At 40.6% G+C, this 12,650-nt stretch overlaps 1 protein-coding gene across 2 annotated transcripts in view; it reads right to left on the bottom strand.

Annotated features, from left to right (window-relative positions):
- ctnnd2a (catenin (cadherin-associated protein), delta 2a) overlaps positions 1-12,650 on the bottom strand; it is a 308,492-nt gene that overhangs the window by 85,177 nt on the left and 210,665 nt on the right. For both annotated transcript variants that reach the window (XM_038726010.1, XM_038726002.1), the window contains exon 13: positions 5,318-5,450. In XM_038726010.1, coding sequence (XP_038581938.1) covers positions 5,318-5,450 — 133 coding nt within the window. The remainder of the gene's footprint in view (positions 1-5,317; positions 5,451-12,650) is intronic.

The following is a 12,650-nucleotide window of genomic DNA, read 5'->3' as shown; positions in this document are numbered from 1 at the left end:
CACCCGCATCCAAAATATAAAAAAGACTCTTGGATAAAAAAGTGATTGGTTAAAAAATATCACTCAATAGTTCTTCTTTCATTAGATTATTAAAAAAAGTATTTGTTCAATATTTGGTATAAAGAATGTTTTATTGGTCTATTACTGACATTTTATGAGCGTGATAAGCCACTTAAAGCTCTGATTTACAGTTTCTTTTATAGAACAGCTGAGAGGGCTTTAAGTAAGCCTCTAAAATCACATGAAATCAATGCCTATTGCTTGAAGTTTGCCAATTTGAATACATAACAATATATCCCAAATAGTGTTTTAGTATTGTCAAATTAAAGAGCTGGTATTATGCCCCTTTTTTAGGTTCAAAATCCTATTTAGGGGTTGTACCAGAACATGTTTACGTGGTTTAATTTTCAAAAAACACTATATTTTTGGTCATACTGCGCATTGCTGCAGCTCCCCTTTTCACTCTGTGTTGAATGCTTCGTTTTAGCTATGGAGTGATACATCTTGTCTTTAAATGATCTTTGTTGGGAGTTGCATATGTGCAGTTCCTAGTTTAGGACTACTAGCCAATCAGAAGCAGAGAAGGGCGGGTCAGTGAGAAGCCGGTAAACACGGCTTCGGTTCAGCTGTATATGTTGCCGACCAGCTTGGCAGCATGGACTGGAGCAAGAGTTTCAGAGTGGTGAGTTATTAATCTGTAACAAATGTATCTTTCATCCATAAAGTTTTAACCGAGCTCTGTCTCTACATCACAGTAACAACTTTATGTCCATTGACTGCCTGGTGGGAAGCTGATGTTTGGAAGGGAGAGGAGAGGTGTGTGCTGCAGCTCAGTGTTTTTCCACCGGTGTTTTTGAGGGTGTGTCGGACTAGCCGCTTGGCGATCGTTATCTGACATGATTTTGCTTTGGACTACAGGCAGTTCAGGCAGTTCAGAGCAGTGTTTTCTGTGGGAGATGGGAACTCCCTTTGGGGTGAACTTTGGGCTTTTTCACTTTGCAAACGTATCACATGCACAAAAAAATTATAAACTCAATAAAGGAGAGGGGAAAAGCCCAAAAAGCATAATGCTTTTGCTTTCCCTTTCTTTTCTTTGTTTTGGCCAGCCCATCAGATTTGTTGTTTTGTTTGAATTAATTTCTGAACTTATTTCATGTTTATTTCAATAAACTTATGTTTTTTTGCATTACTCCTGGACTCTTTAATTATGTTCGACCTCCATTGTAACGAGCTTTGGTGGGGGTCGTAACATAATTTGGGGGCTCGTCCAAACTATTTGTAAACTTTTTTTTGTAAAGTAAAGTTTTCAATAGGGTTTTTGAGATCTAGATTTGGGGGTTTTGGTGGCAGCAAACCTATCTAGATGTGTTGATTTGTTTGTAGCCTTTTGTACTGTGTATTGCCCTTTAGTGTGTTGGGTAATTTTGTGGACAGGAGGTTTTGCAGTTATGTTGGGGCTGCTTGATTTTTGTGCTGTAGTCTCAGTTTAGTGGTTCTCTTTAAGATGGAGTTTAAATTGGTGGAGTTTATTGAGTGTCCTACTTTAGAGGGGTTTAATCGGTGTACTAGAGAAAAAGATTGGTGACCACTATGACATAGCTGTTTCTAGACAAATTAAGAAGCAGGCTGTTAAGGCGGAGTTATTTGCTGCCTTGGTGGAAAAAGGCATTTTGCCATAGCTTCAGAGTACTCCAGAAACTCCCGAGCAGTCATGTCAAACTACTGGTGAAGCAGTAAGACTTAAAGAATTGGGAGTTGAATTGCAGCGTCTGGTGTTAAAAGACAAGGAACTTAAGTATTTGAACGATCTTGAAACAAAGCAGCTTGATCTCCGCATGCGTGAATTGGAGCTTGGTGTTGCTTCACAAGTTTCGTCTAGCTCTTCAAATTTTGATGTCAGAGACAAATCATGCAGAAACATTCGCTTAATTCCACCTTTTAATGAAAAGGATGTTGACAAATATTTCACGTTATTTGAGCGGGTGGCTTCTACACTGAAGTGCCCGAAAGAAATGGGGATGTTGTCATTGCAATGCCCTCTTGAGTGGTAAAGTGCAGACTGTTTACTCATCACTTCCGACGGAAGACAGTCTTGATTTTGACAAAGTAAAAGCTGCTGTGCTTAGAGCATATGAGCTGGTGCCGGAGGCTTACCGTCAAAAGTTTCGCCGACCATTTGATTTCGTTTGACCATCAGACCTATGTTGAATTTGCTCGGGAAAAGGAGACTCTTTTTGATCGCTGGTGTACATCTAATGAGGTGGATGATTTTGCACAGCTTAAACAGTTAATATTAATGGAAGATATTAAAAATCTATCTATCATATAACATATGCAAGAGGTTTAGTGAAAAGGGACATTTTTATTATATTTAGCACGCAAGTTGAGGAAACATCGATTTAAACCAAGGCAAGATTTATAGACTGCCTTATGAAGGCCAGCAAATAAAGTTCTACCTGTCTTAGGTTAGGGTTAGGGGCCGACGGACCCTTTTATGTACAGTGTCAGCACTTAGGTCGTGGCTTAATGATTGGACCACACAATGTGAGTGCATTAAAAGCTTTGAAAAAAGTAACTACTGGTAACAGTTAGGGATTCATTGCTTTGTTCCAGGGTAACAAGGGTTTAAAAGACACTGTGTATTTTCTTATTTATCATAAGAAAACAAATTTTATTCCCATCACAGTATAAAAGCACAGCAAGACTATGAACTTCACAATATCCTGCTTCATTCTAACAGAGGCATCTTTAACCAAACTAATATCAAATCTGGCTTAGTGATCGTCTGTCAAGTTTATTTTTTATTAAAAACTATTTAAGAAATACAGTTGAAGGCACATTTCTCCGTGTGTCTCATGGCGTCATAACGCATATGCGGCATTTTGTTATTGTATGCACATGTGGCAGTGTGTGCATGTATATAGAAATGCATGTGAATGCCTGCTTTTATTTCATGTGATGTGAAGCGTTAATTTTGGGTGCTTGATATCTCTTCCAGATTTAATTTGTGTAAATAGTGTTTAGCAGCGCCTTGGGCCCAGAGCAAGACAATCAAACAGACTGATGAAGGCAGGCCAAAGCATCCACTGTCAATATACAGTTGCTATTTTCTCCATTGTTGGACAGCTCCATTCAGGCAATAATTACAGCCATTACAAAAGACATGAACACTTCTTTCATAGCCGCATGGATGAAGAGGGAGTGGGAGTGGAATGAAGTGTGATTGCATTTTTGTGTCTGTATATGTGTGTATCTTTGTGTGGGTTGGTAAGTAGGTCGGTGTGAATGAAAATTTGCTTTGTCTTCATGTTGACATATTAAATTGCCTGCATTTGCAGATAGTTAATATTAATTTGTCTGTTTTATTTAGTTTTTATCAGTTTGAGCTTTTAGGACTGTTTTAAATGTGTCTGCATATGTGTGCACATCATGCTGATGTGTGTTCCTTTGTATTTGTGTTTGAATGAGCATTTAAGCCACGTGGCATCATTTTCCAATGAGGTCGCAGTAGCAGCAATTGACCAACTACTGAAATTAATTTCATAAAGAATAAAATGGTCAATACCCTCTCCTGCATGGACTGGTAAATTGTGTGTGTGTGTGTGTGTGTGTGTGTGTGTGTGTGTGTGTGTGCATGCGAGTGTCATTTAAAGAAAGAGAAAAACACGTTGTGTATAGGGGTGTGCATCTTTACTGGTCTCATGACTCGATTCAATTACAATTATCAGGTCAACGATTCCATTCGATTCGATTCCCCGATGCATCACCTCAAGGGGTGGGAATTTCTGGGCACCTCATTAAGATTATAAGGGCTACAATGCCCCTGTAAAACGAATAGGATAAATATGTATTTTTCTCACTGTGTGACTACTTAGTACTTTTAAAGCAAAGTATTTAACAACAATCCAAAGAAGTAGGTATTAATGAAGTGCAGATATTTAATGTTACTTCATATAAACATTGCAAAGCATTATTACAGTATTATTACTGACCTCTGCTGCTGCTATTTGTATTTCTGATGCTGCTGCTGCTGTTATTAGTATGGACTCAGATACGGGTTGAACTACACACTTTACAATGTTCCAGCCAAACCACATTCACTCCACCTTAATATATCTGTTCCTTTTTTTGTCTCGTCTAGTGTAGTTACATGTTTGTGTCTTATAGTTGATTATTGTGATCTTGTATTGAGCACCATGGGCCTTGAGAAATGGCATTTGGTTCATTGTGTGGATGAATGACAACAAATGAAATAGAACTAGCAGCAAAAAAAGCGTCCTGCTCAGCTTTCAGACCACAGTCTGCAGTCTGAAGAGGACATGTTAGCCAGCTCTAACTGCCTTCACTTTTCCAACAGTTGGAAAACAACAGACATTAATTAACGGACACGCTGTGACCTAATGGTACACTGTACATTTACTGCCAGACTGAAACGTAGCGATCATCTTTTCCTCTGCTCCACTGCTTTCACCATCACCTACTGCCGCCTGTCACGTAGCTGTCCTTTGAAGAATGACGAGAGGACACTAGCTAAGCGCTATCGTGCTGCACAGTGTGCAGGTGACAGTCATTAACGTTAGTTGTGCATTGATTTTATTGATCATGTGATAGCTTAGTAGCAGCAGTCACTCATTCAATCAACAGTTGTCTGTCTGTGCCGGACAGGGAGAACCACACGTCTCCATTGTGTGCACCGTATAAACGGTCCGGAGCCGCACTTCACATTTCCGAGTTCTGCCTTTTTCGTCCTGTCAACATTATGTTATCAATTAACCTCTAGATAATCGATTATTGACATTTGTGAATCGATTCATAATCGTCCAAGTCCGCATCGCGATGCAACTTAAAATCAATTATTTTCCACACCCCTAGTTGAGTATCTGTGGATTTGGATGTGAGAGCATCTGCATGTGCCACTGCCATTGTTTTAGAGCGATGCTAGCCTTATTAAAGGGTTTATTAGAGAGTTCCAAAGGGGTTTCCATTCAAAATTGTTTGTGTGAGACAAACTGTGACTTTGGGACTAACTGAACTTTCCTGCCACTATAGATACAATCAATAGAAGGCACTGCTTAGGGGTGGAGATTGCAGCAAGCTTTATCTTACAGAACATCAGTGTGGAACTGATTAGTTAATGCACTATTTCTTGAAAGCGGCTGCAGGAAAGTGCAAAACAGCTGACTTTAACTCATATGAAGGTATTCACTTGTTTGCCTATACACATACACCTTTTTATGGCTTTTATCATCCAAGTTTTAACCATTCCCGTCTCTACAACACTGATTTTAACAAATACTCACACTGAAAGCACACCCACCTCGGCTTTGATCTTGTTGTCTCCGAAGCAGAGATGCTGTAGGTAGGCTGCAGCATTGGACTGCACTGATGGGAACTGGTGTTGTAACATCTGGATCACCTCTGGCAGCTCCGGATCTCTCCACCCAAACTCTCTGCAGAGAGACAGACAGAGACACTTTGATTCCTGCAGCACTTTAACAAAAGCATCTCGCCAAAACACAGGAGATAACCTGAAAGTAGTCCAATAAAATCACAGACTCTCCTCCCGACATTCCCAGAGCTACATATATTTTACACATTCACATACATAGTTACACAGCATACACAGAGAAAGCCAGATAGATAAAAAGGTATGAATGAGAGAGAAATTGAAAAATGTTGAAAACCCCTTTGTTCTGTTCTCAACCAAACAGGTCTCTACTTATGTGAGAGGGGTTTCTAAGTTAAGTAACGCAGTTAGACAGAAACAATGCTTGTCATTTCCACAGGCACAGGAAATGAGAGCAAGTGAAGATGAGTCCAGCAGGTTAAACAGGTGCCATCCATGAACACTTTTACAAACCTTTTCCTGAAAGAACAACACAGTGATTCTTTGAACGTCTTTCAACTCTCTATGGCCAGATGATTCAACATATAGTGAGTTCATTAAAGCATTATAACTGTGTTTTTAGTATTTATCTGAGGTGTAACATAAAACACATTACATTATCTGCATAGTTGGACTTGCATGTGATTTTATGAAAATTAAAATGCAGTGCAACACATTTCAGTACAACCACAAATTGACACAAGCTCAGATATAGTTTTGAGTAAGCTTAGAAAAGGGATAAAAAAGTTTGAAAAATTGCACAGCACAGCATTACTACTGCCTGCAGTCTGAGTGGTGTGAGTTATGTTCTATATTTTCTACCATTAGAAGTTCACACTCCTATGAGCACACTGGACAAAGTGAAATAAATGTTTTGTCCCATGGTAATACCCTAGAAATGGTCTCCTTTATTGTATTATCCCCTGCCGATAATTGTTTTGCTACGGTCCCCCAAATGAGGAAATTATGAGTGTGCAAGAAAGTGTGGGCGACTGTGTGTCTCTCCACAATCTACTGTAATATTTTCTCCAATAACCACTCTGTTAACGCTTTCTTGGTTACTTCCTCTCTCTCTCTCGGTCTCTCAATGCTTTCAGAAAACTGTCAACTCTTAATGAGATCCGCAGAAAACCTATGTTGAAATTTTGCGGCTGCCATCGATTGTGGTGTTTGAGGATTGATTTTGTTGTTTCTGCGTTCATGCTCACTGTTCTGTGCCAAAATGCGGATCACTGTAACCCCCATCAAGCTATCATGATTTATTTTGCCTCGTCGCTCAGCCTCCCCTAACATGAAAATGTGGTAAATATGGGACAATTGACCTGCCTGAAGAGTTGAAATTGATGGGGTAGAGGCTTGTGTGTGTGTGTCTGTGACTGAAGTTTTAGCAGCAGAAAATCAAAGCTCAACACCGCGCTCTCATCTCTGTCGGATCAAGCGAACGTGGTCTATGAAACATCTGTGAAAAGCAGAGCGTTCATGGAGAGTAAACATGGCTCTCAAAGATAAAGCAAGTTCCAGCGTGGACGGCTCTTTATCTGCCGAATGATAAGTGTTCATTCAGCTATAAAGCAGGGCTGAAGGAGGGAGGTAGAGGAGAGATAGAGAGAGGGAGGAAGAGGGAGGGATTCCCAAGGCATTTAGGGGATTTAGGAGGAGAGACCCTCAAACAACACTCCTTAAATCACACAGCCAGATAAAATCAGGGCAGTTTGTTTGTTTATGGTGTGTGTGTGTGTGTGTGTGTGTGTGTGTGTGGCAACATTTAGATAGGATCATAATGTGTGCTTATGTTGACACAATTACCTCTGTGCCTGTTTGTTGCTATGAGAGTTTGTGTCTGTCAGTGTGTGTGTGTGTGTGCTGCGCGCACATTTAATTTCATACCCATATGTGTCTTTATTTGAGTGTATGTATGTATGTGACAATGTGTTAATGTGCATGGCAGTGTGTGTGCTTGAGTGTGTGTGTCATCCATCCCCTGCAGCCTCCCAGCTCTGTCAGTGTGGTTAATAGAAAGCAGAGTGATCTGCTGATAAGATAAGCATCATGGCTCGCCATTAATTAAAAACCCCTGGTAGGGAGAGAGGGAGAGTGAGAGGAACAGAACAGGAGAGGGAAACACAGCGGGTGAATGAGAATGAGGAAGGAGAAAAGAGAAAAACCAGAGTGTTCAAAGGAAACTGTGGGTACAGTGGGCAAGAGGATGCTGGTAAGAGATGGAAAAATAAATAAGGGATAGAGAAAGAGGAAAACAACCTTAAGATGAGATGCCAGTCATGTCAGCACAGGTGCTAATGAGAGCTACAGCCCTGGTAGATCCACTGCTAGGCGACAAGCCGACAACATGAAACAGCGGGATGCAAACAGAAAGGAATACAGCCCGCAAAAGAGAGAGCTGATCAAAGAGGCAGTGCCAACAAAACTGCATGGTTCACACTAAGTACCCACACATATTTTGAGGAATCTGCAACACAATATGCTGGCCCCTATGTGCTATATTCTTTACATTACTTTATTATTGTATGCCTTGTGTATTAATAAATGCTACACAGAACAATTTGTTGACTTGCCTTTTATAAACCTGAGCTCCATGTTCTTGATACGACACAACGGTAGGTATGAGAATAAATTAGGTGACACAGTTGCCGCACAGCACTCCATGTCCTGGTTAGACAGGTTACTTTGCCATTTCTTGAGGCATAAGACGGTGAAATACTTTCAATGGAAACCCTAGGCATGGCAGTAGAGCAGTCTGACATACTGAGAATATATGCAGGTGGCAAGGGGGTTCATGGTGAAGGGAGAATGAGGTAGAGTGATATAACTGGGACATATGAAAAGACTGCTGTGTGATGGCAGGGCTTTGATGCAGGCAGACACACACACGTGCACGTGGGGGAGGCAAAATGTGATAGAAGAGTACAACACATGAAAATGCAAGGATTATCAAAGGATTTCCTTCTTTTCATAAAAGTTATCTTCATATCTCCCTCTTTTCATGTCCAGGTCTCATGAGACAGCTGAAATCCCAACATGACCACTGATATATAGTGCACACACATGGAACACAGTGAGAAAACAAAGCCCATCTAATCTGAAAAAACACTGATTGGACAAGCACACAAACCCACACACACACGCGCACGCACGCACGCACACATGCACGCACGCATGCACGCACGCACTTGTGATGCCCTGTGTTTAACAATACTGATTGCCACACAGATTGGTTGATTGTTGCTGTGAATAATTCCAGGTCCTCTGCCTGGTAGAGGAAGGCTGAAGGTGGGGGGAGAGACATCCGTGACAGCAATACATCTTCCCCTCATCCAATCATTCATTGTCATGTTCCCTGTATCCCTGAACTCAAACGGATGAAATGGCAGAGGCAAAGTGTGGTAGGATGAATTATGTAACGGAGACTGTGATAAATAATGCCAAAGCTAAAAAATGAGAGCCATTGGGTTATGAAATTTAGTGTCTTGTGAAGAGTCAAACTGTCCACAAAGGCAGCTGAGTGGAATGGCCTTGGATATAGTCACTTTAAATTATTTATACCCATCCCTGGACATACAAGACTTCACAGTAACACACCACAAACACAACACATAAATGACCTGGCTGACACTGGTAATGAAACCATCCCTCAACGGGAGAACTGATTTTTGAGTTACAAAATGTCAAACCAATGTCTGCATGACTATTGACATCTACGGGTGAAAAACAAGGTGCTGAACTGGTCATCTGATAATGCTTGGTCTTTGATTTCAGGTGATGACACTCATGCATTACACTGCACCAAAGATCAGCAAATACCAGAGCATCAGTAAAATATGTGTATTTCATATTTATTGCCAGTCTTTAGGTTTGTTTGTTTTGAAGCATCCATCCTACTGAAGTGCACTTGAATAACAGCTTAAGCAAAGTAATTTCTTAGCTAACCCTGCCAGGTTTTCTGTTGAACTGAATCACATTTGCCATGACACCAGCTACAACACGTGACCACATGTGATCTCATTCTCCATTTTCACAACCTCGTATGGTGCACGATTGTACACACAATTTTGGAAACCCATAGTTACATGATTTGGGTCTCCTATCCCAAATCACATCCATCAGCAGGGCCCACAATGCATCTGGAGTGACAGCTCCACACAGGAAGCCTGTCCCCCTGGCCTTAATCTGATTGGACAAGGTCTGTCATGTCTCTTAACTGATTGGAGGGTCAGTAATGGACAGATTGGCAGTATGCATACCAAAGCAGATGCTAATTAGGACCTGAACATCAATCTTCATCATTGTGTTGGGATAGAGGGGGGCAGTGTGGAAGGGAGATAGTGGGAGAAAGAGAGGAAAAAAGCGGGAAGAACAGCAGAAAGAGAGAAAATGCAATTTAGGTAATCTGTTACTCTGGAGGAGCTGAATAAGAGTTTGACTTTTAATAAGGAGGAGCAAATAGCACGCTTTTAAATATTGGCTATTAAATCATTATAGCAGTCCACACCCTTTTCCTCTCTCTCTTTTTCTCTATTTGCATCTTCTCTTTCCCTCTTATATAAATTTTCTAAAATGGTTTGCCTTTTCATCGTCAGCCTCTTTTTATATTTTCTTCCTATGGATGGCCAAGGGAATGTGTATGTACGTGGGTTCTATTAGTGAAGGTAAAGTTAATACTACTCCAGAGACATCGGCGATTCCACCAATAAAACACATTCAGATAAGATGCAGGTGAAGATGCACAAACATTGACTCAAAGTGCATTTCTGTGTCTCTTTAATTAAAAGTGCAACTTAATTAAGATGCTATCCAGGAAAATAGCCAAATGTGTTGATGTTCCCCACGGACAAATGGTTGAAAGGTAAGCTTAAATACAGCCAGGGCAGCTGGATTCAGCTGAGACCTGACAAGCAGAGGAATAGCAGAATATGGACAGCTTCACCAGTGAATGTGCTGATTTTGTGCACAACAATAGCAGGGGCAGATTTGCCATCTGGCAATTCTGGCAAATGCCAGAGGGATAGGACCATTTGTTTTGGGGTGGGCCAGTCAGATCGATAATAATATCTGTGTTTCCCACACCTAGGCTTTACTTGGGCGGGCCGCTCAGGTGCATTAACGGCCGCCCTCATTATGAGAGAGATGTTTTCTACTACATTATAAGATGCAGACATGGATATTTTACAAGCACAGACCAGGTAAAGCAACAGTGAACACACCGGTGCAGGTGCAACTGGGTACAATGTCGGTTTCGGTTTCGATGTGCTTCTTCATTCAAGTTCAACAAGCCTCCTCCGCGCACCTGCGGCTAAAAATGGAATTGCGGGTGGAAATTGCAACTGCTGTGTCATTTTGGCCACTTTATAAAACATAGCCCACTACTGATGGAGAAAGTCAACAGGGCCAATAAATACTAAAATATTAAAACTGAAGACAAAGAGAGCAGATTCAAGTAGGCTGATGAGTTAACTCTAAAATAAAGGTAGAGAATAAAGTAGAATTAATAGTTAAATAAGAAATAACCTAAGCTACTACAAGTAGAAATATTATGTGGGACACATTGAATACATATAGGCTAAATAAATTGGTTAAGGACGAAATGCATAAGATGAGGTTTTATCACTTGCTCAAGTCTACTATGGTTATTATAATAGTATGCCTAATAATAATAATAAGTATAGCATAAAAAAAAATAAAATAAATATAGCAACTATAGCATTTGGCCTAGCTGGCAACGGCCGGCCTGTCCTGAGATGGGCTGACCGACTCGATTAGGTTACTTAAATTGGGACATTCAGTCAAAATTTAACACCTCATTATCAGAGAGAGTGCAACATAATCTGATTGTCAGTAAAGTTACTTTTGTCAGAACAGAAAACCATGATCCTTTCTACATCTGCCATTTTACCAGACTTACTTGTTTTTATTCATGTGTAATCCAATGTTGAGAGCAGTGTGTGAGAAATAATTTTGCTGCAATGTTTACATTCTATACTGTGTTAATGAACTAGGATGTTGCTGGAATCTGTAGGCTACAGCCACAGACCCCTAGTCTAGTAGTAGTACCAGTGCTGTGAGGAAGGATGCTACTGTAGGCCTAGCAGAGACAGGGTGTAGGGTGGTAGAGTTAGGAAGAAAACAGAGACACACAAATTTTCTGTTACATACTATAGGCCTAGTGCTTATATTATTTCAACATCTGTACTCAAATGTAGCCTAAGTTGTGAATGTGTGTTCGTGAGCGGGGATGTGTGGTAATGTGGGCTGAATTTGTGGGCTGGGCTGAATATAGTATTACTCATATATAACATTACATTACATTACATTACATTTATTCATTTAGCGGACGCAAAGCGACTTCCAATTGCTATATGTCTCAGAGGTCGCACGCCTCTGGAGCAACTAGGGGTTAAGTGTCTTGCTCAGGGACACATTGGTGTCTCACACCACCCCGCATCATTGATATATCAATTCAAAATCATCAGGAATACTACATTTAACTTGTGTACAAATTGAAACATAATAACAGGCCAGCATTGCTTCAGGAGCAGCTGCGTATTTGGAGTTGGACAACTTTACAAATGAGTGTCAATATCTACTATGTACCAAAACAGATTTTCTGTGTTGTCTTGGCTCTTGTGGCCTTTAGCAATGTTGGATGTTCTGCACATGCTCTTCTCTTCAGCTAAAATTCAGGGCTGGGCGAGTCAATGTGTTATTATCGCGTTAGATAGCGCAGAGCCGCTTCTGGGACGTGCTGCAGCGCTTCTGGTGTGAGCACAAGCATTGACTACAATAGCAGCGATTAGGTATGACAGCCGCGGCTCAGCCGTAACGCGGCGCACACGCCGCCTGTTTGAGTCCGGGGTAAGAGGGACACTTGCTACTGAACATAGACTGTATTCTGCTGCCTGATAAAAGATACGTGCTGACACCTGTTCAGAAAAAAAACAAGAAAAATGGTCTCTGATGGCAACTTTTATAAAAAAGCTAAATAAAAGGTAATGCCCTGGCAGTAGCAAATAGCTTTGGTGTAATATAGGATTTGATTACATTAATGTTTAAGTTCAGATTTATAACAAATATTTTATTGCTACTGTGTAAAGGGAATACTGCTGGTAAAACTATTTGCCAGCAGTATTTGTTTAAAGTGTTTGCAAACAACATGATAATGCACTTTTGTGTATATAGCAGTACATTTAAATTAAAAGTGGGCTATACACTACTTTAGAATTCATTATTCAATTTTACGTGTATCAATGCG

Source organism: Micropterus salmoides, unplaced genomic scaffold, assembly GCF_014851395.1.
Source record: "Micropterus salmoides isolate LMB-PRFRI ecotype aquatic unplaced genomic scaffold, ASM1485139v1 Ms_hic_scaffold_1, whole genome shotgun sequence".
In the NCBI taxonomy this organism is placed as follows: Eukaryota; Metazoa; Chordata; class Actinopteri; order Centrarchiformes; family Centrarchidae; genus Micropterus; species Micropterus salmoides.
Note: the sequence above shows the minus strand (reverse complement) of the source record. Positions and strands in the feature narration are given on the sequence as shown.